This window comes from Phoenix dactylifera, unplaced genomic scaffold (genome assembly GCF_009389715.1).
Source record: "Phoenix dactylifera cultivar Barhee BC4 unplaced genomic scaffold, palm_55x_up_171113_PBpolish2nd_filt_p 000483F, whole genome shotgun sequence".
NCBI classification, from domain to species: Eukaryota; Viridiplantae; Streptophyta; class Magnoliopsida; order Arecales; family Arecaceae; genus Phoenix; species Phoenix dactylifera.
Window position 1 is genome coordinate 204175 of NW_024067904.1, and position 27628 is coordinate 231802.

At 48.2% G+C, this 27628-nt stretch overlaps 1 protein-coding gene across 2 annotated transcripts; it reads right to left on the reverse strand.

Annotated features, from left to right (window-relative positions):
- Window positions 1-728: 728 nt before the first annotated feature.
- LOC103697438 (40S ribosomal protein S20-2-like) lies at window positions 729-8882 on the reverse strand. Of its 2 annotated transcripts, none has more exons than XM_039119070.1 (4): window positions 8722-8882; window positions 8459-8617; window positions 8231-8344; window positions 729-1081 (listed from the first exon to the last, which is right to left on the reverse strand). In XM_039119070.1, exons 2-4 carry the CDS (start codon window positions 8586-8588, stop codon window positions 939-941), a joined length of 387 nt encoding a protein of 128 aa, XP_038974998.1. In that variant the 5' UTR covers window positions 8589-8617; window positions 8722-8882; the 3' UTR covers window positions 729-938. The 2 variants fall into 2 exon arrangements, with proteins under 2 accessions (XP_038974998.1, XP_038975000.1); XM_039119072.1 differs by having other exon boundaries at window positions 8714-8829.
- Window positions 8883-27628: the final 18746 nt, after the last annotated feature.

Sequence of the window (27628 nt, forward strand, 5' to 3'; positions counted from 1 at the left end):
GGATAAGGATGGTCATCTAAAGTAAAGGGAATTTTATAATGACGCCCACTCTGAGTGCCTTCGCTTGGCTTTCAGATCTGCCAGTGAAATAGTAACACTTGTACCAAAAAAAAAAAGAAAAATAGCAACACGAAATGAGTTTAATTCCAGAAATGTATGTCCAACAGAGTTGACAGAATCCGGGGGAAGCGTATACGACTATAGTAGTTAAATAAAATTCAACCGGGAAAACAGAAACAAAAGTCAATAAAAAAACCCAAAAAATCCACAGCCAAAGATGCAATCTGTTCTAATCATATGACCACAAAAAATAAAGGACGGATTCTTGTCTAAAATCCGAAATAACTGTCTAGAGTTGCACCAATGTCAATCTTAATGCATCTCTACGAGCAGAGTTTTAAGAGATAAGTCACAAGCCTTAGCACTGAGTCAGGCCCAGAACAGATTCAGCAGTTACAACACCTTCAATCACCTCCTGGATGCAGCTGCAAACCACGAGAACCTGTTTCATTAACTGGCCCAATGCCACAAATAATGCAGGAGCGAAGGTTAGGGCAATAGATTGGATGGACGGTAATATCACAAGGGAGATAGTAACTCTGGCTGGACAAAGAACTAGTGTGGCAATTAGAATGGTGGGAAATCATTTCCATCGCCTTACCCGTCCAGCATGCACAATCCCTCACTGCACTCCGACACAACCAAACTGAATCATTAATCAATTGCAGTTAAAAGGCATAGGATGAAGATGCAATCGCAAATACTGCAAATACAGTCAATTCTTCCATGGAACAAACTGATGTTTTGGCAAAATTCTCAAAATAAGAAAAAACAAGGATTAAAATTTCCCCAAGAAAAATATAATGCAAATACAGTCAATTCCGGACAATGACAAAACACTCTAATTCTCTACATAGTTGCATCTAGCTTGGGCTAAATCATGGATCTGCAATCGTCACTTCAACCTCCACGCCAGGTTCAATCGTGATTGAAGTAATCTGCTTCACCACTTCAGGTGAGCTAATAAGATCAATCACCCTCTTGTGAACACGAAGCTCAAAACGATCCCACGTGTTGGTTCCTGAAAAAATTAAGACTCCCATCATAAGCCTAGAGGTTTGTTAGCAAATTGCATGGTATCTCAACAAAGACCTGTGCCCAACAAGACCTTTGCATCTTGTATTCCGTCATTTCTCAAGGATTAGGACAAAATTTACCTCACTTTTTGGTTGATATATAAACAAGGACAAACATATTAAAAAAGCGAAGGTGCCATCATATCTTGCTGGTAAAAGAAAGATAAAAATATTTGAAACAGAACAAAGAAAACAACTCTACAATTTTTAGGATCACATTAAGATATTGAGGATTACATCATTACAGCTTGTTTAAGAGCACTTATATACTGTAGTTGAGCAAAAATTCACAGATCAAAGGATACATGGTCAATACCAATTGTTCTATAGATTTAATCGCACATGAGACACTGTCCATTAAAAGGCTGGAACAAGATGTAAATTTATGTTAAACAAGAAAATCAAAAAACAAGAAGGCATAAGAATGAAAATGAAAAAAAAAAGAGCAGAACTAACAGTTTCAACTATGTCATTAAACTGTGTAAAACAAAAAATATTGCTTCTTGAAGCTTATAAATATTTACCAGGTAATTTTAGTCTTAACAGTTTTGACAACAAATAAAGATGAATAAAAATAAATAAGACATTTTACTTCAGCTAAATACACTTGTGATATTTGCAACAAGGAAAAAGAAACTAGAAGCAGGCACCATCACTATCTTCCCATGTTTGGTGCATACTTGAGAGTAGATTAGTGTGCTCCATGGACTGAGAACTTTGCACTTGTATACCAAATTCCAATGGTAAGAAATTGGTTTTCTCCCAACCATACAAAATGTAAACCTTTCTCTAATCACAAAACTCCCTAAATTTCAGTATGTAATATTTTTCCACTTCCACTGAGCTACTCTCAGGTCAGTTGATTATTTAAGATTATACAGCTGCATTGAGCAAACAGGTTTTGCACATGCAACAAATGGATACATGATGAAAATATTTGTGACTGGAATTGTAGGAACAGTTAAACTATGCATGAACAAAAATCATAAAGAAATACTTCTAAAGCATTTGCACTAAAATTACTTAACAATAACAATAGCCTGCTTAGCACCAACATAGGTCAAAAAAATTGAGAAATATTCTAGAATTTTATTTAGCTGAAATGCAATCATGATAGATAACTAGATTCAAACAGAAGAAAGCGTAAAAGCATTTGGAAGCAAACTTCAGAAAGATCAGAAGTAATATTGAGCTGGACTTTCTGGTCCAACAGGACGACATCTAGCAAGTTGTTTTCTAAATCTTACAGATAGCTTTATCAAGATCAATATCCATCTATGTTGTTTGTTTATCCTTCCACACAATCCAGGTCCTTTTCCCTGCTAAAAAATACAGTCTTTCTTGTATTAATGAGTTCTTCATTGATTGATGCTATTTAGGACGACCTGTCAGCTTCCTATCAATTACCCATTTCTAATTTGCTTCCATGCGATTCCTTTGAAGCTTCAATAAAAATATTAATTTACTAATAAATAAAACATGGAATCCAAATGGTTTCGTTAAAATACTACTAAATAAGAAAATAGAGTGACCGGTCCTCGAATATATTTTTTTTTAAAAAAAAAACTTTACCATTCTTTTATGGTATACAAAATAAGTATTTCCAGAACAATTTAGTAATTCTTTGAAATTCAAATGTGATGCACTTCCAAAACATTATTTCGTAATTTATAATTTTTATGGTCTCGCAGGCTGCCCAGTGTAAGTACATTGGCATCAACACTTACTTTATTAACTAAACATAGAAGCAAGCTTGAATAATAACAAAACATGGCAAGTTTCTTAAATTCTATGGTACAAAAATCAAGTACCTGGCTTTCTGAAAACTGCAGGATATCAAACTGTTTCTTTATTTCTTTTAGAAGAACAAAATATATATTGTTATAATTTTTCTTTTAAGCAATAACATGTGTTATCAATCCCACAACTTCAAGACGTACCATATGGTAAACCAACAAGCTTTGTCCAATTAATGTATTGAAATAAATTCTCATATACTACTCACATGAAACCAGTAATATAGAAGAGTATAAACAATATTCTAATATCTCTACAGTTTATGCTGCAAATATTCTAATATCACTACAGCTTATGCTGCATCTTTGCTATTTTAAAGATTCTAATTTTTACTTCTTTAAGCATAGCTATATAAATTTAACCTTAAGTACAAAAACAAGGGGAGCTACAAAGAGAATCAAAAGGCAGCTCCCAAATGATAATTTATATACAATTAACACATTAAAGTAGTAAAAAATATAAGAACAATAGGGCTGGAGATTGGCTCAGGCCAGGCCAACTACTAGTCAGGATTTGGGCTTGGCCCGAAAAGAATTGGGTTGAGCTTGGGCCTGAAGAAATTTCAGGCCAGGCTTGAGTCTAGCCTCAACCGAGTCCAAAGCCCAATAGCAGCCCAATCTAAGCCCGAAAGCAAGCTCATCCCATATCTCTCTCTCTCTCTCTCTCTCTCTCTCTCTCTCTCTCTCTCTCTCTCTCTCTATATATATATATATATATATATATATATATATATATATATATATATATATATATATATATATATATATATATATATATATCCTCTTTGCTGTCGCTCCCAATGCCCCCTTCTCTCTTTCTCCCTTCCCCTTCCTATCTCTCCTCACTCGATATCCTCTCTCCTTTCCAATCTCTCTCCCCCTCTCTCAATATCCTCTCCCTCCTGATCTCTCTCTCTCTCTCTCTCAATCTCCTTCCCCCTCTCACCTCCCCTCTCTCTTGATCTCCTCTCCCTCCGAATCTCTACCCTCTCTCTGCGTCCCAATCACTCTCAATCACTCTCTCCCTCTCTCGTCCCTTTGTGCTTTCTTTTTCTTTTTGCGCTTGAGAGAGAGAGGCTTGGAACAAGATCCAAGCCAACTCAATTAGGCTTTGGTCTAGACTTGGACTCGGGACAAAATTTCGAAAAAAGATTTCAAGCCTAGGCCTAGCCTGAAGCCAAAAGTTTTTTTCCATGAGGCTATAAGAAAACTTAACCCAGCTAGATTCCAGCCTAACAAACAAGTTCTTTAATAATAAAAAGCTCTTCATGCACATTTCAATGTTCACACATGACAATTCTCCTTAATTGCAATACATTATGTTCTACGAACAATAAGGTTGGAAAATGGGCTTGGATCGGCTTCTAGTTAGGCTTTGAGCCTTCCCTAAGAAGAATCGGATCAAGCTTGGGCCTACAATCCAAGCTTGAAAAGATTTCGACTAGATTCAAGGCCCTGTTTGGGGGAGCTGTTAGTAGTAGAGCTTTTGGAAGTAGAGTTGTTAGAAGTAGAGCTGTCTGAAGCAGAGCGTTTATAAAAAGCTGTTTGCTGTTTGGTAACTATATTTCTAAAGTGCTGTGGCACTTTAACATATGTTTGGTAAACAAACTGAGAAAGTACTTTTGTGTGACAAAATGACCATAAAGGACATTACCAGTATTATATAACAGAGCATAATAAAATATAATATGTATTAATACATAAATATATGATATAGTATAATATTAATGTAATGTAATATAATATTATTATAATATAGTACTATAACATTATGTATTATAGAATAATAATTTTAAATAATATTAAATTATTTAACATAACATATCAATGTATTATGATATAATATAATATAATATTATATTTATAGTATAATACAATAATAAATATATATAATATTATAATTATTAGTGTAAATTAATTTTTTATCCTTCTAATGACTATTTATCTCCTTAACAAATTTTCTAGCCAGGTGATAAAATTGGTTAATAATTACTAATATTTATTTTTATTTTTTTATTTAGATCAGATTATTTGCCACTCACTCATTATTTTCTTTTATTTATTTTATTTATCTATTATTTTATTTCATTGAAATATAGAGGGGTCGCCGGCCATGGGTGCTGGCCGGCATGGTGGCTGCCACCGTGGGTAGCCACGAGCTCCCAAAACAAAAAAAAAAGAAAAAAAAAAGAAGAGGAAGAAGGAACAGAGGCGGCGGCGTTGTGAGGAAGAAGAAGATAGAGAGGGAGAGGGAGAGGATGGGTGAGAGAGGAAGAGGCGGGATGAGGATCTTGGGAGAAAAAGTGTGATTTAAATGGGGGCATTTTGGTCCAAAAACAGCTTTCCGACAAAGCTAAAAACAACGTTTTTAGAAAGCTCCAAATTGCAGCTTCTTCCCAAAAGCTGTTTTTAGCTTTCCGCAAAAGCTGAAACAGCTTTCCGAAAATTTTACCAAACACCATTTTTTATCTAAAAGTACTTTTGGAGGGCCAGAAAGTGATTTTTGGCCCTCCAAAAGCTCCCCCAAACAGGGCCCAAGTCTAGCCTCGGTCCAACCAAGGCTCAGTCCAAGTCCGAAAGTAAGCTTGCCCCACCCCTTCTCAATTTGTCTCCCCCTAGCTCTCTCTCCATCGTCCCCTCTCTGCCCTCCCTCACAGCGCCTTTATTCTCTCTCTCTCCCCTCTCTCCCTTCCAATCTCTCCCTCTCTCAATATCCTCTTTCTCCTTCCCGATGTCTCTCGTCTGTCTATATCAATCTCTCTCTCTCGATCTCTTTCTCCTTCTCAATACTCTCTCACAATCTAGTGTCACTCCCACTCTCTCCCTTATGATCTCTCTCTCTCTATCTATCTATCTATCTCCTCTTTCCGTGGATATCTATCCTCTCTATCTCAATATCCTCTCTATTCCTACCGATCGCTATCTCCTCTCTCTCTCCTCCCCTATGCACTCTCTTGTCTTGCATTGAAGAAAGAGGCTTTGACCTAGAACCATGCAAGCCCGATCGAGTTTCAATTCGGTCTTGAGCTAGGGTCCGAATTTGAAAAGCTAAATTCAAGCCTTGGCTTTACCCAAAGTCTGAAATTTTTTGGGGCCAAGCCTAGGCTACATAGAAACCCTGCCCGACCTGATTTCCAATTCTAACAACCAAGTTCTTTAATATAGAAAGCTTTTGATCCATACTCTATTATTTACAGATGATAATTCTCCTTAGTTGCAATACATTTTGATTCTTTCAGCACAAGTAGTACATTACTTGTAACAAAGATGTTTTGTTGGTCTCAATTGCATTTAGTCATCAAGGAATCCTCTAGTGCATCCCAACATGGTACACTTTGTTTAACCTATTTGAAAAATCCTCTAATGCATCCCAACATGTACACTATGTTTAAACCTATTAAAAAGGATCCACATCCATCACTCCATGTTCTGGATTGCAAGAACATAGTTGCCAAACAGAATGGTCGAGGAACCTTTTGCCCCCAATCTTCTCGCACCATGCATTCAATGCATCCTCACTAACAACTACTTTGTCTTGATTCTATTTCAAAACTTTGCACCCATCACTCCATGTTTTTCACTTATAGGACCAAGATTTTGAAAAAAATTGTGGTTTGGGGTAATGCACAATCCTGTTGCACCATAAGTTCTACATATTTCCATTAATGCATTCAACGCTATTTGATCCAACATCCAAAAATGTTGCAATAGTATCTACTAATTTCCACTGCATTACCAAGTTGAGATTTACCATCACATATTTATATGTAGGCCAGCATGTACAAAATTAAGTTTGGTTAGCAAAACCTATATTTAAAGACTGATCCCTCATTTACTCTACTTGGGTTGCAAGGTCAGGGAAATATGATAAAGAATCATCTCAGTATCCAAGACCATACCAAGTTGAAAATGGTTGACATTTAGCAGTCATTCAGGAAACTCAATAAATGTGCCCAACACTAAAATGAACTTCAATCATCTAACTTTTTTCTAGGAGGTCAGATATAATTTGGAACTGTTTGAATGAGTTAAATCCTAGATTAGCTAGAAGCCTTGTATTGGTTCAGTATGCAACTGCAATTGGAGTTTTCTTTAGTCTCTTCATTCAAGGATACACAGGGCCACTACTATGAATCAGCTATATTGATTAATATGGTAAAGATGAATTACAAGTTGCACTCCAGGGTGGTGGCAGCGGACGGGCTGCCAGTTGTTTGACACGTCAATCCCCGGGGCAGAGTTGCGAACTGTCTGGGCAAGTCTCCGACATGTGCGGCAAGTGCTGCAGGCCAGTTCGATCATCCTGGAGGGCGATTCGGTCACGGTTATCAGATGGATTTGGGAGAGGGGGCGAGGGGCGAGAGCACGGACCACTCCTGATCCGGGACATAGGGATGATGATGAGGAATGGGATGGCCTTTCAGGCTAAGCATGTATTCAGAGAAGCCAACGGGGCGGCCGACTGGGTAGCTGCCTACGCGGCCCACCACTCAGGGTACACCCTGTGGTCAGAAGAGGGGGAGTTGCCACAGGCATTCCGCGAGCTTGTGTTTTTTGATTTTATTGGGTGTATTCGTACACGCATTGTATGAAGTATCAGCCAAAAAAAAAAAAAGGATGAATTACAAGTTATCAGACATCTTGATCAGCTGATCCGATGGGCTGAAATCAGTTTTACAACTTATCTCTCTGTCCATCTTGATTTATCTCAGTATAGAGCTTACAATGAACAGGTTTTGATTTTCTACCATGGTGTCGGTGGACAGTCTTGTAAATGTTGTTTCAGTGGGAGGGATTTCATGGGACTGCAGGGTCAAGTCATAATTTCTCACTTCTTAAAAAGACTTCACGCTTTCTTGGCTAATTGAATTAAATGTGTAGGAGAGGAATGCTTAACAAGTGAATCAGATCAGACAGAACAAAATAGTGCTACTCTAGCCACAAGTTATTACTCTATAAGCAACTTTTTATCTAACCAGAACTTTGAATATGTAGTTGTTTGCAAATTCTTCAAATGTTTTACTCAAAGAAAGTAAAATATAATGATATCAGACACCGATCAAAACTCAATTTTTTTTGACGATTCACAGAAATAAAATCTCAGTATTATATCTAGTAAACATCATTTGCTCGGTCAACAATGAACAAAATTTCTCAGGCGGCTTTGCAAAACGGTGGCAACTGCCTAAATGGCCAGGGATGCAACTAGATTTCTGAATGACCAAGTAGAATTTAAAAAGAAAAGAAAAGAAAATACGGTATAGAGAGGGGACGATTCGGTTAGATTGTTTTTCTTACCTTCGCCGCAGGGGGACTTGCGAGTGGTGATGTGGAGGACCTTGATGGGCATCCTGACGGGTCCCTTGACCCTCAGCCTCTTGTCCTTGGCTCCCCTCACCAGATCCGCACACACTGAACCCATTCAAAAAAAAAAAATTAAAAGAAAAAAGAAGAAGAAGAAGAAGAAGAACGATTAGAAGAAAAGAAGAAGAAGAAGAAGATAAGGCGATGGAGAGAGAAACCTACCCTTCTCGAGGTTCTTGACGTTCTTGGAGGAGAGGGTGATCCGGATGCGGTGGAGTTGCTCCTGGGGCCCCTCCAGCCCCAGCTTCCCCGCCGCCTTCATCGGCGGGGGGGCATACGCCGCCGCCGCCATGCCTCTTTTCTGTTCTTCACCACCAGCAACTGCACCATCGCAATCCAATGATTTGATAAGACCAAGCCGTCATTAAAAAAGAACAAGATAAACACAAGTGGGGGTTTTGGCCGCCAAGTGAGCACCGGTTTACCCGAGGCTCGCCAAGTGTTTGAGGGGGCGGCGCCGCTGATCCCTCGCTTCTGCTACTCTCTCTCTCCGGTAAGAGTCTTAGGGTTTTATTTGGTTCACGGACGGGCTCGGGCTGGCTCAGACAAGACATAATTTCATGTAGTCACCCTTGGGCTCGATCTAACTCCACTTTCCGGCCTCCTTCCTAGGTTTCAGCCTGTTACTTATTCGAAATTCGAGCTTGAAGCCGACCTAAGGCTTTTGGATTTTTTTTTTCAATTCAAAATATAGAAAAATAGTTGTAAAAATTAAAAAATGCTATTTGATGACTAATCAAACTTTGAATTATTAAGAAAAAATTATAGCTATACCATCTCAACTTTGGACGTGTCCTAAAAAATCCTCTAACATTAAAAAGTTTCAAATTGACCCTTCAAATTTTCAAATCATTTCAAAAAAAATTTTTGACTCTCCAACCGGCTGGCACTATTAACTTGTATCACAAGTAACCAAAAAACCCTCTCCAGATATCTACAAATATTTTTTGACCATGCAGATGAATGAAAAAGATCGGAGCGCTTTGAGATCTATATGGGATGTGATCCTTAACTATAAGTCATGTACTAAGAGTTCTTTAAGGATTGGTGTAGGAGAATCAATGAAAGAGTTTGGAGTGCTTTGAGGTCTCTCAATGGGTGATCTTTAACTATAGGCCATATACTAAAGATACTTTAAGATTTGTGTAGGAGGATGAATGCCAGAGTTTGGAGTGTTCTGAGATCTATGCAATGGGCGATCCTTAATGTTATGGGGGAATTGAGCCGCCATGCCCCACGTGATCGGCACGCGTATCCAGGAAAGCTACAGCTGCCCTATGATCCAGCACTCCGACCCCGAGTCGGACCTCCTCGGCTCCGCAGCCCGACCCCGGGTCGGCTGCCCTATGATCCAGCACTCCGACCCCGAGTCGGACCTCCTCGGCTTCGCAGCCCGACCCCGGGTCGGCTGCCCTATGATCCAGCATTCCGACCCCGAGTCGGAGATCTTTTGATAACGACAGGCTATTCTCCAGAGGCACGCCGCGGCCTCCTGCTCCACTACTCCCTGCAACGGCTGTACCCGATGCTGCCCACGATCTCCTGTATCAACCGTACAAAGCGGAGCTCCACTACGCCCTGCCATGACCGTACCCAGCGCTGCTCCACGACGCCCCGTAACGGCCATGTCAGTGGCCATTCTATCGTGCCCCACGACGACAAACCCCCCTGAGAGACCTCCCAGCCAGGTATATATGCGGCTGGGGGGAGAAGGGGGGGGTAAGCAATACCTCCCAGAGCACTCTCTCCCACTTGTGATTATCATCTCTCCTCCTCCAATCTCCTCTGACTTGACCGTCGGAGGGCCATCACCACCCTGGTGGTGGTGCAAGGCTTGTTTGCAGGTTCCTTGGCGGAAGGTGGAGCGCAACCAGCACCAACCAAGACAACTCAGGCGGAACCCCGTTCACACCGTCGTGTCAATCGTTCTCGGTTTGGACCACCAGCAACAGTTGGCGCTAGAGGAAGGGCACGAATCTCAGAACGATCGTAATGGCACGGCGAGGTGGTCGCGGAGCTTCCAATGCTTCCGGTCGCGGAGCCTCTCGCGCCTCTGGCCGGGAGGCTGCTGCGTCCCCAACACACTCTCAGCAGCATTCCACCGCTTCTCCTCCCATTCAGACGGTCGAACCTGCTCAGTTCGACCAGCTAGCCCAGCAGGTTCGCACCCTCGCGGAGGCAGTGCAGAATCTGCAGGGTGTGATCTCTCGGGTGCCGCAGCGGGCTCAGGAGCCGCTGCTCCCCGAGCACTCGCCTCTTCCTCACAACCCGCGCTCCTTCCTCTCCCATGGAGAGGAGCGCCGGCGCGGGGAGGATTCTCGAGTGCGGTCCATTCTGCCAGGACCTTCTCATCGGAGCTGCGCGGGGTACGAGAGGCGGACCCGGGCGCGTTCTCAGACACCCCAGTCCTCGAGGGGCCCGCACTCCAGTCGGTCCCCCTCGCGCCGCTCCTTGTCTCCCACCCACCGGTCGCGCTCCCTGGACCGGCGGGTGGACGATCTCCACAGACAGCTCCAGGTCCTGAAGGGCCACTCCAAAGATCCCTTCGCCGACTTGGAAATCTCCTCCCAGCCGGCGCTTGCCTCAATGATCCTGCGAACCCTAAACCCGCCGGGGTTCAAAATGCCGGCGATCGAACCCTACGACGGGGCGGCGGACCCACGGGACCACGTGGAGAGTTTCAGGACTCTTATGCTCCTCCATGGAGCATCGGATCCTCTCCTCTGCAAGGCCTTCCCGGCGACCCTCCGCGGCCCGGCAAGGGCGTGGTTCGCCGGCCTGGAGGCTAATTCCATCCAGTCCTTCCACCAGTTCACCCGTCTCTTCATCAGCCATTTCGCCGTCAGTAGCCGGCGAAGACTGGTCTCCGACTCCCTCTTCGATGTCCGGCAGAACGAGGGAGAGAGCCTGCGGGATTATCTCACCCGCTTCAACAAGGCAACACTGGAGGTCCGGAATTTGAGCCAGGAGGTGGCTCTCTCAGCCCTGAAGCGAGGCTTCCGGAAGGGCAGACTCACCTTCTCCCTGGACAAACGCCTGCCGCGGAGCTTCCCGGAGCTGTTGTCTCGGGCAAACCAGTATGCAGACGCCGAGGAGGCAGCCTCCCACCGGAACAAGGAGGCCGCCGAGGCCCCTCTAAAGCCCGGGAAGAAAAGGCGAAAAGAGGCACCCCAGAGGAGGAGCCCGACGCCTCAACGCCGGCGCAGAAGCCCGTCACCAGCAAGGAACCACGGCGCCACACGCCCTCGTTCTCCGCACCGACGCTTCAACCGGTACACCCCACTCCTGGCCCCCCGGGCCCAGATCCTCATGGAGGTCAAGGGGCGGGAGGACCTCCCGGTCCCGAGGCAGATGAAGAAGATCCCTGGGAGGAAGCCTTCTCGGGCGTACTGTGAGTACCACCGAGACCACGGCCACGATACCGAAGACTGCTTCCAGCTTCGGGACGAGATCGAGGCTCTCATTCGCCGAGGGCGTCTCGGTCGATATGTAAACGACCGACGTCCCCCCGCAGACCCGCGTCCAGCCGACCCGGCCCCTCAGGAGCCTCGGGAGCAGAATCGACCCGTTGCGGGAGTGATCCACACCATCACTGGGGGCTGCTCTCGGCCCGTGAGGAACGCAGGGGGCTCGGCGGAAGTATCAGGAGTGGCCGTCGCGAAGAGGCAGCGGGTCGGAAATGTAATCACTTTTTGTGATGAAGATGTAAAGGGGGTTCAGACTCCCCACGATGACGCCATGGTGATCTCTCTCACTATGGCGGACTATGATGTAAGGCGTGTTCTTGTGGATAGTGGAAGCTCAGCTGATATTTTGTATTACGAGGCCTTCCAAAAGATGGGCTTTTCCCGACAATTGTTGCACAAAACATCCACCCCCCTCATAGGATTCACTGGAGATGCTATCTCGGCCGAAGGTGTCATCGAGCTGCCTGTGACTGCGGGCATTGCACCCGCAGAAGCCACGGTGCGGCTCGGGTTCTTGGTCGTCCGTGTCCCCTCGGCCTACAACGCTATCCTCGGACGACCCGGACTGAACGCCCTTCGCGCGGTGGTTTCTACCTACCATTTGCTCATGCGGTTCCCCACAGCGGCCGGGATTGGAGAGGTCCGAGGTGACCAGCCGACCGCACGGCAGTGTTTCCTAGCAACTCTCAAAGGGAAGAAGCCCATGGAGGCCCTAAGCGTCGAGTCACTTGACGCCAGAGACGAAGTGGCCTTGCGGCACGGGGAGCCGGCCGAGGGCGTAATCGAAGTTCCCCTCGAAGAAGGCCGCCCGGACCGCACGGTCCGGGTCGGTGCCAACCTCGACTTGGAAGCTCGGCTCCGGTTAGTGGAATTCCTCCGAGCCAATGCAGATGTGTTTGCCTGGTCGGCGGCCGATGTACCTGGGATCGACCCGGAGGTCGTTTCTCACGCCCTCAACGTCGACCCGACCCACCGACCAGTAAAGCAAAAGAAGAGACACTGTGCCCCGGATCGGATCCGGGTGGTCGACCAGGAGGTAGACAAACTCTTGGAGGCAGGTTTCATAAGAGAGGTGAGCTACCCCGAGTGGCTGGCAAACGTCGTACTTGTCCGGAAGGCGAGCGGGAAGTGGAGGATGTGCGTCGACTACACCGACCTGAACAAGGCGTGCCCCAAGGATAGCTTTCCGCTTCCGCGGATAGACCAACTGGTCGACGCGACTTCCGGATATCAGCTACTGTCTTTTATGGACGCCTTCTCCGGCTACAACCAAATAATGATGGCTCCACAGGACGAGGAGAAAACTGCCTTCATAACAGACCGGGGGCTGTACTGTTACAAGGTAATGCCCTTCGGTCTGAAGAACGCTGGCGCCACTTACCAGCGCCTCGTCAATAAAATCTTCAAGGAGCAGATCGGCCGGAATATGGAGGTGTACGTGGACGATATGCTGGTAAAAAGCCGCCATGCAGACCAGCACATTGCAGATCTGGAGGAGACTTTCACCACCTTGCGAAAGTTTCGCATGAAGCTAAACCCAGCGAAGTGCGCTTTTGGTGCTTCGGCCGGGAGGTTCCTCGGTTTCATTGTCAACCAGCGGGGGATCGAGGCCAACCCGGACAAGATCAAAGCCATCCAAGATATGTCCCCTCCGACCAAAGTGAAGGAGGTTCAGGAGCTCGCTGGAAGGGTCGCCGCGCTCGGACGATTTGTGGCAAAGTCGGCCGAGCGCTGCCAACCATTCTTCAAGGTGTTGAAGCGCCCAAAAGACTTCCTCTGGACGGCCGAATGTCTTGCGGCGTTCGACCAGCTCAAGGAGTACATGGCGTCTCCTCCCCTGCTGTCCAAGCCGCAAGAGGGGGAGATGCTCTACCTTTACCTGGCGGTCTCCCCAACCGCAGTCAGCGCAGTACTGGTTCGGGAAGAGGCAAGACTTCAGAAGCTTGTATACTACATCAGCCGAGTCCTCCGGGATGCCGAGACGCGGTACACGAAGGCTGAGAAGATCGCCTTCGCGCTGCTGACTGCGACCAGGAGGCTTCGCCCCTATTTCCAGGCTCATTCTGTCACCCTTTTGACCGATCAACCACTGCGGCAGATTCTCAGCAATCCAGAGAATGCGGGACGGCTGGTGAAGTGGGCAGTAGAACTTGGTGAGTTCGACATCCGCTACCAGCCCCGACCAGCCATCAAGGCCCAGGTGCTCGCGGACTTTCTCGCTGAGTGCACTGTGCAGGAGGCGGAACCTAAGCCGCCGGAGACACCCAGCCTCGATCTCCCGATCTGGACACTCCACATTGACGGGTCGTCGAACCCTGAAGGTGGAGGGGCTGGGCTGGTCCTCACCAATCCCGATGGAGTGATAGCCGAGTATGCCTTGAGGTTCGGATTTCCAGTGACCAACAATGAGGCGGAGTACGAGGCCCTAGTCGCGGGACTCAAACTCGCCAAGGAGCTCGGCATCCGGCGTCTGAAAGTCTTCACCGACTCCCAGCTGGTGGTCGGGCAGGTTCGAGGGGAGTTCGAGGCGCGGAGCCCGACCATGCAGAGCTACGTCCGGAAGGTGCAAACACTCATTCCCGACCTCGGCAGTGTTGACATTCAGCAGGTCCCGAGGAGCGAAAATGCCAGGGCCGACAGGTTGTCCCGCCTAGTGGACGCAGACGCGCACAACTTGTCGAGGGCAATCTACCTGCAGACCCTGGATGCCCCGAGCATTGACGGGGCTGGAGCGGTGATGGCAATTGATCCGGAGCCGTCTTGGATGGACCCGCTCGTCGCCTACCTCGCCGAAGGAATCCTCCCTGAAGACGAAGATCAGGCCCGGCGGCTTGTAAAGAAGTCCGCCCACTACGTACTTTATGAAGGGAGGCTGTATCGGACCTCGTTTACCGCCCCCCTCTTAAGGTGCCTCCGCCCCGCGGAAGCGGCCTACGCCCTCGGCGAAGTCCACGAAGGCATCTGCGGATCGCACTTGGGGGCTAGGTCCTTGGCGCATAAGATCATGAGGCAAGGCTACTATTGGCCGACCTTGTTGGAGGACTCGAAGGACCACGTGCGGAAATGCGACGCCTGCCAGCGCCACGCCAACGTCCAGAGAGTCCCCTCTGTCCCCTTGGCGCCAATCACCGCGCCCTGGCCCTTCGCACAGTGGGGAATGGATATCCTCGGACCATTCTCCGTCGCTTCGGCCCAGCGGAAATTTTTGATTGTCGCCATCGACTACTTCACCAAGTGGGTGGAGGCAGAGCCACTGGCCACCATCACGGAGGCACAAGTCCGGAAGTTCGTGAAGAAGAACATCATTGTCCGATTTGGAGTACCTCGGGTCCTCATCTCGGATAACGGTCGACAGTTTGATAACAAGCACTTCCGGGACTTCTGCGAGGAATTCGGGATCGAGCATCGGTTCACATCCGTGTCGCATCCCCAAACCAACGGCGAGGCCGAGGTCACAAATCGGACAATCCTCCAAGGTATCAAAGCGCGGATCGGCCAGACGGGGCAAGCTTGGGTCGAGGAACTCGAGAATGTCCTTTGGGCGTATCGGACCACACAACGGACTCCTACTGGAGAGACGCCTTTCAGCCTAACCTATGGCACGGAAGCCGTTGCCCCCGTGGAGCTCGGACTCCCCTCGCCTCGGGTGGCCGCGCACCGACCCGAGGCCAATTCAGAGCAACTCCGAGGGAACTTGGATCTCTTGGAAGAGGCAAGGGAAATGGCTCAGGTACGGATGGCAATGTATCAGCAGAGGGTGGCCCGATATTACAACCCCAAAGTCCGACCGAAGCTTTTCAGAATTGGAGATCTGGTGCTGAGGCGAGCTAAGGCATCTCAACCTACGGAAGGTGGGAAGCTAGCGCCAAATTGGGAAGGCCCGTATAAAGTTCGTTGGGTAAACCGACCTGGCTCCTACCAGTTGGAAGCCCTAGATGGCCGAGAAATTCCAAGGGGCTGGAATTCCGCTAACCTGCGGATGTATTACCAGTAGAACAACAAGGCCAGAAAGACAATTTAAAAAGGACGATCCGGGTGACGTATACCCCTAGGTCCACGTGTCTCCGCTCGCGCCCAGGCCGCATCCTCCTCGAAGAACCCGCGTATCGCGGCCGCTCAACTAACACTCCTCACCAGCAGCAACTGGCGATCCGATTTCCCAGGTAACGCATTAATTAGCGTTTAATACCCATCTCGTGTTCCCCCCAGGCAACGCTTGGAGGAGAGGAGAAACACGGTCGCGGCTGGGCACAGAGAAACCCCGATGGGCGGCGAGCGACAAGTGGCCGACCAACGAGTGGAATTTCCCTGAGGCTTGACAACCCTCAGATGCCTGGCTAACCCGATGATCATCCCGGGAGCAGACTAGCCGGAAGCCCCGACCGGTCGCCTCGGCTTGCGCCAGCCTAGGCCGACCAACGAGTGGAATCTCCCGAGGCTCGGCCCTCGGATGCCTGGCTAACCCGATGATCATCCCGGGAGCAGACTAGCCGGAAGCCCCGACCGGTCGCCTCGGCTTGCGCCAGCCTAGGCCGACCAACGAGTGGAATCTCCCGAGGCTCGGCCCTCGGATGCCTGGCTAACCCGATGATCATCCCGGGAGCAGACTAGCCGGAAGCCCCGACCGGTCGCCTCGGCTTGCGCCAGCCTTGGCCGACCAACGAGCGGAATTTCCCTGAGGCTTGACAACCCTCAGATGCCTGGCTAACCCGATGATCATCCCGGGAGCAGACTAGCCGGAAGCCCCGACCGGTCGCCTCGGCTTGCGCCAGCCTTGGCCGACCAACGAGCGAAATTTCCCTGAGGCTTGACAACCCTCAGATGCCTGGCTAACCCGATGATCATCCCGGGAGCAGACTAGCCGGAAGCCCCGACCGGTCGCCTCGGCTTGCGCCAGCCTAGGCCGACCAACGAGTGGAATCTCCCGAGGCTCGGCCCTCGGATGCCTGGCTAACCCGATGATCATCCCGGGAGCAGACTAGCCGGAAGCCCCGACCGGTCGCCTCGGCTTGCGCCAGCCTTGGCCGACCAACGAGCGGAATTTCCCTGAGGCTTGACAACCCTCAGATGCCTGGCTAACCCGATGATCATCCCGGGAGCAGACTAGCCGGAAGCCCCGACCGGTCGCTTCGGCTTGCGCCAGCCTTGGCCGACCAGCGAGCGGAAGAATTTCCTGAGGCCTAACCCTCGGATGCCTGGCTTAGCGCCGGAAGAATTTCCTGAGGACTAACCCTCGGATGCCTGGCTTAGCGCCGGAAGAATTTCCTGAGGCCTAACCCTCGGATGCCTGGCCTAGCGCCGGAAGAATTTCCTGAGGCCTAACCCTCGGATGCCTGGCTTAGCGCCGGAAGAATTTCCTGAGGACTAACCCTCGGATGCCTGGCTTAGCGCCGGAAGAATTTCCTGAGGCCTAACCCTCGGATGCCTGGCCTAGCGCCGGAAGAATTTCCTGAGGCCTAACCCTCGGATGCCTGGCCTAGCGCCGGAAGAATTTCCTGAGGCCTAACCCTCGGATGCCTGGCCTAGCGCCGGAAGAGTTTCCTGAGGCCTAACCCTCGGATGCCTGGCTCAGCGCCGGAAGAGTTTCCTGAGGCCTAACCCTCGGATGCCTGGCTTAGCGCCGGAAGAATTTCCTGAGGCCTAACCCTCGGATGCCTGGCTTAGCGCCGGAAGAGTTTCCTGAGGCCTAACCCTCGGATGCCTGGCCTAGCGCCGGAAGAGTTTTCCTGAGGCCTAACCCTCGGATGCCTGGCTCAGCGCCGGAAGAGTTTCCTGAGGCCTAACCCTCGGATGCCTGGCTTAGCGCCGGAAGAATTTCCTGAGGCCTAACCCTCGGATGCCTGGCTTAGCGCCGGAAGAATTTCCTGAGGCCTAACCCTCGGATGCCTGGCTTAGCGCCGGAAGAGTTTCCTGAGGTTTAACCCTCGGATGCCTGGCCTAGCGCCGGAAGAACTTCGGGAATCAAAAGTCAGCAAGAAGCAACCAAGAGCTAAAAAAAAAAAAAGAGGACGAGGGCGAGATGAAGAAATATTCAACGTGCATTAATTTTCAGGGCCGAGGCCCATACAATTGGGCAAAACGCCGACATACAAAAATAAAAAAGACAATGAAAGGTACAAGAGGTCAGCTTGGAGGAACTCCCGGGTCGGGAACGCCGGGCTCGTCCGCGGGAGGTAGGGAAGCAGCAGGAGAACCAGCAGGCGATGGCGCCGGAGAGGAGTCCAGGAGGGAGATCTCGCTCAGGTCAACTTCGGGATACTTAGCCGACACCCTTGCCAGGCCCTCCTCGAAGCCCAAGGTGAAGGCTTCGGCCCCCGCGTCCGACGCGTCATGGACAAACTCGTCAGACTGGCGATAGGTCCGCACTGCCTCCGACATATCATGGGCGAACTCGGCGGACTGGCGATAAGCCTCTACCGCCTGACGCCCGATTTCCGCCCTCTTCTCGGCCAGCTCCGCCTCAGCTCGCTCCATAATCTGAGCCTTGGCCTCCAAGACCTTCGCCACAATCCGGCCTTCGGCCTCAGAGGAGACCCTCAGCAGATCAGCCTGAGCCTCTTTATGCTTCGCCTCGGTAGCAACCCGAGCGGCCTCGGCTTCCTTCAGGCGCGAACGGAGCTCTTGGACGTCCGTGCATGACTTCTCCAGGGCCGACTCCAGTTCGCCTAGTTTGGCTTCAAAAGAGCGGATTCGGTCGCAGGCGTTGTCGGCAGACCGCTGGGCCTTCTCCCACCGCTCTCGATAGTCCGCGATCTTCCGGGACTGCTTTTCAGCCCGTTCCTCCGCCTTCTTGACCCTGCTTTCGAGGCCCGAGGCGGCTTTGAGTTGCTCCCGAGCCTCTGACAGTTGCTCCTCCAGGGCGGCGAAGCCGAGTGCCCGCTCTTCGGCCTCCCGGAGCCTCGCCTCGAGGTCCCCGGTCGTCCTGCCTGCCGCAGCCCGGCCTCCCTCTTCCATTGCTTTCAGCCGGTCCTCGGCCTTCGCCAAAAGCCCCGCCTGTTCCTTGTAGCACTCCTCCAGACGGATCATGTACTGGGCGAGCTAAGAAATAGGAAAAATAAGGGAGTCAGGCGGAGAACAACAGAGCCAATAAATGGTGAAAGACGGCCAGAAGAACACTCACCGACATGAGACAGACGCAGCTGGCGGCCCCAACGTCAGAGACATCCAACTCCCGGACCCGCCGACGGTCCTTCTCCAGCAACACTGCTTCGATGAGATTTCGGGCGCCATCGGTAGTGAAGGCAGACCCCGATTTCTCCCCGGAGCCGGATGGTGGTTCTGCAGCCTTACCCTTATCCATCGCCTGGGGAAGAGTCCGGCTGATCGCGCTCGGGGCGGGGGTCGCCCCAGGAATTGATAGGGTCCCGCTCGGCCGGGGCCTCGGCGCGTCCCTCCTCGAGTCATCAGGAGCCGACCGAGTCGAAGGCCGGGTCGGGGACCGATCACGTCCGACCCGTCCGTCTTGAGCAGGCTCAGGTGGCACCTCCGGAGTAGCGGCAACCTTACCACCGGAGGGCTGATACAGCGTCAGCTGCCGGTCGGTGCCCATGACATCTCCCTGACCGGTGGGCCCGGACTCGTCGGTCGGCATCGGAGGTATCTCCTTACGGGACTTCTTCGCCGGTGGGGCCCCGCTCGGAAGAGCTCGTTTCCTCCTCCGGACTGCTTCCAGCAGGGACGCCCTACCAACAGCCTTCGACTTCACCGACCGCATGACGTCGTCGACCTCTGCAAGAAGGACGGGATGGTCAGGGACTGAGAAACCGAAAGGAAGTAGGAACGAAAGAGAAGAAAAGAGCTAAAGAAACGATGGCGGACTCACGGTCGGTGGGGACCGAGCTCAAACCGACGTTCACCAAGGTATCCTCAGAAATAAGGCGGCCCACCGGGGGAAGCTGGCCCTCGGCGACCAACCCCTTCAAGGCGGCGACGCCCTCGGATTCCTCCCTCGACAACTTCGACAGGCCAATTGGGGACTTCACCGGCGTCCCCCAGATTGCCCTGATTTCCCAGGAGGGGTCTGCATCAACGAAAAAGAAGCGCTCCTTCCAGTGGTGAATGGAGGTAGGACCCTCCTTGACAAGGCCGCACCCTCGCCGCGCTGCGAAGCACCACCACCCTTTGTCCTGGGGGTGGCCGCTCAGGCCGTAGAGCTCCCAGAAAACGTTCAAGGTGGCGGGAATCGCATGCAAGCGACAGAGAACCTGGAAGACCGTCAGAGCACGCCACGAGTTCGGCACCAGTTGCGTCGGTGCCATTCCTAAACCCCGGAGCACCTGTAAGACTAGGTCTGAAGGGGGAAAGCGGAACCCGGCCTGGAGGATGCCCTCATTGATGGCGATCTTCCCTCGAGGAGGATGAGACATCCTCTCCTCAGGCCCTGGGAGCGTGACATTGCAGGCCTCGGGAAGGTGGTACCGAGCCACAAATCCGTCTAAGTCCTCGGCGACCAGTTTTGACTTGATGCTATCTGCTCCCACTTCGCCCATCCCTAATGGCCAATCTACGGTCAGGACGGGGTCAAGAAGGAGGGAACGGCCGGAACGACTGGGGTGCACTAGTACAAAAAGAAAAAGTATGAAGAGCTCAAAGTAGAAGAGTGGGAAACTCACTTGAAGAGGAGGAAGAACGGCTCCGAGAGCGTCAAAGGAAAAGCAAGCGAACGTTTCGGCGGCAACAATGGTAGCACAAAGGAGAAACTCGAAAATGTCCGTAAAGAAGAAGACGGACGGGGGAGGGCCCCCGATTAAATAGGCGAAAGGGCAAGTGACACCTCGATGACGCCAGAAGACGCCTGGCCGCCGAAGGGTCGCTCGCACCCCAAAGGCGAATCGACACCATTAAGGAAGGATGTCCGCCGAAATCCTCAGGTTGCCAGGTCAGCAGCAACCGCCATACGCCATAAAGAAGGCGGGAAGCTTGAAGCGCGCGCGCCTCTCCGAAGGATGGCGGCAATCTCGAAACATCACTCCCTTCACCTGTTCCCCTTCTGGTTCCAGGCTCGGAAGTGGGGGGCTACTGTTATGGGGGAATTGAGCCGCCATGCCCCACGTGATCGGCACGCGTATCCAGGAAAGCTACAGCTGCCCTATGATCCAGCACTCCGACCCCGAGTCGGACCTCCTCGGCTCCGCAGCCCGACCCCGGGTCGGCTGCCCTATGATCCAGCACTCCGACCCCGAGTCGGACCTCCTCGGCTTCGCAGCCCGACCCCGGGTCGGCTGCCCTATGATCCAGCATTCCGACCCCGAGTCGGAGATCTTTTGATAACGACAGGCTATTCTCCAGAGGCACGCCGCGGCCTCCTGCTCCACTACTCCCTGCAACGGCTGTACCCGATGCTGCCCACGATCTCCTGTATCAACCGTACAAAGCGGAGCTCCACTACGCCCTGCCATGACCGTACCCAGCGCTGCTCCACGACGCCCCGTAACGGCCATGTCAGTGGCCATTCTATCGTGCCCCACGACGACAAACCCCCCTGAGAGACCTCCCAGCCAGGTATATATGCGGCTGGGGGGAGAAGGGGGGGGTAAGCAATACCTCCCAGAGCACTCTCTCCCACTTGTGATTATCATCTCTCCTCCTCCAATCTCCTCTGACTTGACCGTCGGAGGGCCATCACCACCCTGGTGGTGGTGCAAGGCTTGTTTGCAGGTTCCTTGGCGGAAGGTGGAGCGCAACCAGCACCAACCAAGACAACTCAGGCGGAACCCCGTTCACACCGTCGTGTCAATCGTTCTCGGTTTGGACCACCAGCAACACTTAACTATGGACCATATGCTAAGGGTGCTTTGAGATCTAAGCAAATGAATGGATTAAGTGGTTTGGATTACCTGGGAATCTGTGTCATAGAAAATTTCTAACTATGGGTCATATGCTAAGGGGTGCTTTGAGATTTGTGCAGATGGATGAATAAGAAATTTGGAGTGCTTTGGGATCTGCATCGTGGATGACCCTTAACCATAGGCCGTATACTAGAGATGCTTTGAGATCTATGGGGTGGATGAATGAAGAAGTTCGGAGTGCTTTGAGACCTGTGTAATGGGTGATTCTTAACTATCGGTTATATACTAAAGATGCTTTGATATCTATGCAACTAGATGAATGAATAGGTTTGGAGTACTTTGAGATTTGCATGGTAGAAGTTCTTTAACCATGGGCCATATACTGATGGTGCTTGGAGATCTGTGCAGATGGATGAACAAATAAGTTCGGAGTGCGTTAAGATATATACAATGGGTGAGTCATATACTAAGAATTCTTTAAGATCTGTGGAGGTGGATGAATGAAGGGGTTTGGAGTTATTTGAGATCTATATGGTGGGTGATCCTTAATTATGGGCTATATACTAAGAATGCTTTGACATCTATTTCACATAAAAGATCCTTTGAGACTCCATCCCATTCAATATATATTAAAGGTCTTTTTGTCTTACAACCATATTCTATATCATGTGATTGTCATGTGTCCCCACTTTGTTAATGAAAATGAACCAAATACTTTGGAATGATTTGGAAACATGAACAGTTAGTTTGAAACTTTTTAAAGTTGTAGGGATATCTCTTTTATTAATTCTATCATTCAATTTGCTTCTTCCTCTTGATGCCGTCTATCCTACTTCTTTGTGCCATTGGTTCCACCGATGGAAGCAGTGGTCCCATAGATCTCAGAGATGAGACAATACCTCTATCTTCCAGTTGGAGGGCCTATTCCCATCCCCTCCACCTCCCCTTCTGTTGTTACTTTGGGCTTTGATTGGTCAACCTTGTGCTATGCCCAATAAGAATTCAAAATTCTCAATCACATATGTAGCTAAGCATATAGTTTTATTCTTTGTTTTAGGATCTTCATTAGTTTCCGCTAATTGAACTAATGCATCTCCTATTTTGGGAGCTTGGTTTTTAATTGCTTTGATACTTTCAATACAACACTCCCAACATGTCTGTGACAAGGGTTTAAGAGTCAATGCGGATACATTATCTTATAAAATTTTTCATGATTTTGTAAAAGAAGAAAATAAAATATAAATTCATTGTATCACTCCAAAAAAAGATATAACCTTAAGACATGAGTTAGCAGCATCACATAATACTAAATTCAAGTTATGATATTCACATGGTGTGTAAAATGCTCTAGGATTTATATCCAATAATCTCCTTTGTACACCTTAATGTTTTTCTTTCATATTAGACCCGTTATCATACCTTTGTCCTCTTATATCATTAACGTCAAGTTTATATTTTTCTATTATATTTATAAGTTCACTAAAAATGTCTTTCCTATATGTCTCATCTACTTCTAAAAATTCTAAAAAATATTTTTCTACTTTTACTGAACTTGTTGAAGTATCTTCACATCTTAAAACTAGGATCATTTGTTCTTGATGACTTGCATCAGGAGTGCAATCAAGTATTAAAAGAAATATTTTACTTTTTTGATCTTTTTAATTATTATAGTTTTAATTTCAGATGCTAATATTTGAATCAATTCATTTTGAATTTAATGACCTTAATAATGATTGTGAATTTCACCATATTGAATGCGTCGAACATGTTTTTGCATTATCGGATCAAATTCTGCAAGCATTTCAATAAGACTTGTTGCTGGAAATTGGACCCCGGGGTGACCACGGACCGAGGAGGAGGAGCTCCGGCTGTGGTGCGGTGACGGACGATTGTCTCCGGTTGACCTACAAGAAGCCTGTGGCCGGGGGGTTCCGACGAAGGCCCTCAGATGCTTAAATCAGAGAGGGGCTTTAAATAGAGAAAAATAATGGAGAGATATTTTTCAACCGGGAAAGAAGATCCCCTCTTTAGAGCTTCCCTCCTCTTTTTATAGGAGGGGGTGTAGTGATTACCTGCAATCGGGTGTGATTGTACGAATTAATGAGTTACCGTAAACGGCCCAAGATTTTGGGCTAGCTGGCGATCGGTTGAGATAGTGTGAATTCAAACGTTGACAGCCGTTGAGGCGGAAATTGTAGGATTTGATCTTGGATATGGAGGACTTGATTTTCGGTAGAGTGGGGGTCGGTTTCTCCCTTTGACTGGGTCTCTCTTAGCCTTGAAGTCAATCAAGCTTAATTTAGCTGAGACCATGCCTGCCGAGGTTGTGCCTTCCAAGGACAGGCTTGCCAAGGTTGTGATTGCCGAGGTCATGCCGAAATCGAGGTCGTGAGCACTGGGGTCGTTCATGCCGAGATCAAGCGTGCTGAGATCGGGTGCGCTGAGGTCGTTCATGCCGGGGTCGTGAGCACTGAGGTCGGGCTTGTCGAGATTTTGTCTGTCGTCGGATTCAGACGCTTTAATTGTATTTTATGGGATGGTCCACTTTTTCCCCCATCACTACCCTCCGACTGCCGAGTTCGAGCCATTTTTGAGCTCGGGCGAAGAAAATAGCTGATTTCGCCACGCTGATGAGGTTAGGCAGCTCCCATTCATTTTATCATTTCAAAAAAGGCGCTTTTGGATGCTCTTAATGTAGGCATAGGCGCAGGGCGGTGGCTTCTTGTTTTTCGAGGCAATTCGCTCTGTGGCTTAATGACGGGACTTCAGTATTCGAGGGACGGCCGCTTCCATTTCGCCTTTAAAGCGGCAATCCAAGTTGATATGTCGGGTCGATCTTCGAAGCTGGCACATAGCGCGATCTGGACGAGAGGTGCGGCTTGCTTTTGTCGATCCGATCCATTGGGAGGGTCTATATAAACCCTAGCCCGACCCTAAAATCCTTCATTTGGCCGTCGTAGTCTTTATCTCCTCCCTTCTCCATTTTGCTTTCCTTCGATTGTTGTTCATATTTTCCCAGAGGTGCCTCGAGTATTCTCTCTGGAGGTTCTTCTCGATTCTCCATTTCTAGTCGTCGGCGCTTTTGACGGGGACCACGGTAGGTTTTCCACCCACGCTTGCTCGGAGGCTTGTTTTCTCTTCTTCTTCCTCCTCCTCGGTTTTCCCCTTCTTCTTCTTCTTTTTTTATTTATGGGCGGAAAGGATGTCTGGCGGTGCCTCATCTTCTGCTGGGGCTCCTTCTTGTGGGAAGGAGGTCGGGCCGGAGGTGAGCCATGGCCCAGACGGGGTCGGGTCAAATCTAACCAGGAAAGAATTGGGTGTGATTCAAACCCAATTCTCCTTCCCACGCAAGTTTGCCTTTGAGTTCGCAGGGCCATGGGCCGAGTTACGAGGCCCCCTCCAGGTCGGGTCGGAGTGTGTCAACCCTAAAGCATGAATTTTGATGATTACAAAACACTTGAGATAATGTTGTGTACTAATGATTGTTGGCTTAATTGTGAAGTTTTATAAGTTAAGAAAAATCAGAAGAAATGAAGCACTGCAAAAAAGAAAATGATCTTAATCCAATCCATGGAGATCAAAGATGAAGTTTAAAGTTTTCTGTTTGAGAAACCTGGTCGATCCCTAAGTAAAAAGGACAAGTTTGAGTTGACTTTGGCATGTTTTCTTTAAGTGGCACAGTCAATGAGTCGACCCCCGCAAAACATGAGTCGACCTATGTGTAGTTCAAAGTAAACAGAGAGCTTGTACCGTCTGAGACAAGATTTGAAGAGTCGACCCTTGTTCCAAATGACTCGACCCTCGAAATTGAAGAGTCGACCCTTGCATTTGAAGAGTCGGCTCCAGTTCAATCTCAATGTTGCCCAGAAAAATTATTGGATGAGTTGACCCTTGTATTTAAAGAGGCGACTCCTGAAAAAGATGAGTCGACCCTTAAGGTTAAAGAGTCGACCCTTTGAAGTTACAACAGCAAGAGCCGTCTTAAAATCTTGAAGTGCCGACCCAGGATAAACATGAGTCAACCTCTGAGTTACATGAGTCGACCCCTGTACTGCTGGGACCACAACGGAAAGCTTGTAATAATTTTTGTCTTCTTCTGTAATAGAAAAGATTTCCATCAGATTGGAAAGAAAGAAATTCAAATCCCTCTGATGAACTCGTCTATAAATTGAAGGGAACCTCATAAAGGAAAGATAATAAGAAAAAAAACATAATCAAAGAGAAGAGACCATAAGAATCAAAAAGAAAGAACAAAAAAAGCTGAAAAGTTCATCATCCTCACTGACATTCTTCATAAACCTTTTTCTATGAGGAAATCAGTCGAAGCTTCTCATTGCATCGAGAAGAGCCGGTGTTCAAGCATTGGGGCATTCTTCCACAGCCAACTTCTTCATCGGCTTCATCTTTTTTTTTTATTGATTCATTCTATATTCTCTGAAGCTTTAAGTTTTTTGGTTACAACATTCATTTATTTGGATTATTTGTTGCTGTAACAATTTTACTGTCTGAAACTTGTAAAGGATCTTCCAAGCCTTGATTGGAAGTTGCTGAATCAGGGGTATTCAGCAAGGAAAAAAGTTTTTGGTTGGTTTGTCTGAAAACCAACTGGCTTGTTTGTGAGCCCGAAAAAACAAATGATGTAAAGTTTTTGGTTGGTTTGTCTGAAAACCAACTGGATTGTTTGTGAGCCCGGAAAAACAAACGGTGATAGATTTTTGGTTGGTTGCTTGGAAAAACCAACTAGATTTTTGATTGTGAGACCGAAAAACAATCAGGCTGTAATCTGCTGGGTTATAGTGAAATCTCAAGCTAGGCTTGGGGAGTGGATGTAGATGCTGGGAGTGCATCGAACCACTATAAATTCTAGTGTTTGTGTGTGTGGTTTATCTCTCTTCTTCTATTGCATATTTCTAACTGCTTTTCTCATCTTATTTATTGCTTTATTTGTGCAACTTCAATTTCACTGCTAAATCTACAAGTTACTAGAAGATAACAGTAACTCATTCACATCACGTTATTAATTTTAAAAGACCCAATTCACCCCCCTCTTGGGCTGCACCTCTAGGCAACAAGTGGTATCAGAGCTTGGTACTTATAGTAACTTATTGATCTAACAATCAAGAGTTAAAGGTCATGGCAGCCTCTATGAGAACTTCTATTGCCGAAGGGCAATCTACCAACAGACCACCTCTTTTCAATGGCACAAACTTTACTTATTGGAAAGCATGTTTGCATATTTTTATTCAAGCACTTGACTATGATTTATGGACTATTATTGTCAATGGACCTCATACACCAACTAAGATTATTGATGGCATCATCTTATTCAAACCTAAAATTGAATGAGATGACCATGATAAAAGAATGGCTCAGCTGAATGCAAAAGCCATGAATGTTCTTTACTGTTCTTTAGATACAAATAAGTTTAATTGTATATCTATTTGCATAACTGCTAAAGAAATTTGGGATAGGCTGGAAGTTACACATAAAGGCACTAACCAGGTCAAAGAATCTAAAATCAGTATGCTAGTGCATAAATATGAATTATTTAAAATGAAAAACAGTGAGTCTATAACTGAAATGTTTACTCGATTCACTGATATTATAAACGGCTTGAAAAGCCTTGGTAGATCTTACTCTAACAGTGATCTTGTTCAAAAAATTCTTAGGTCTCTTCCAAGAGCATGGGAAGCAAAGGTCACTGCCATCTAAGAAGCCAAAGATCTCAACTCTCTCCTACTGGAAGAACTGCTGGGTTCCTTAATGACTCATGAGCTTTTAATGAAACAAAACCTTGAGGAGGACGAACCCAAGAAGCGCAGATCCATTGCTCTTAAGTCCACTCTACATGAAGATGAGAGCGAGGATTCTGAATCTGATAACAGTGAGAAAATGGCCCTGATTACAAGAAGGTTCAGAAAGTCTTTCAGAAGAAATAGAGAAAACTTCAAAAAAAAGGCCTGTAATCAAGGGGGAGCAAAGCAAGAAAAATAATCATAAGGAGCAATATGTTTGCTATGAGTGCAAAAAGCCAGGACACTTCAGAACTGACTGTTCTTTATTAAAAAAGGCTCCGA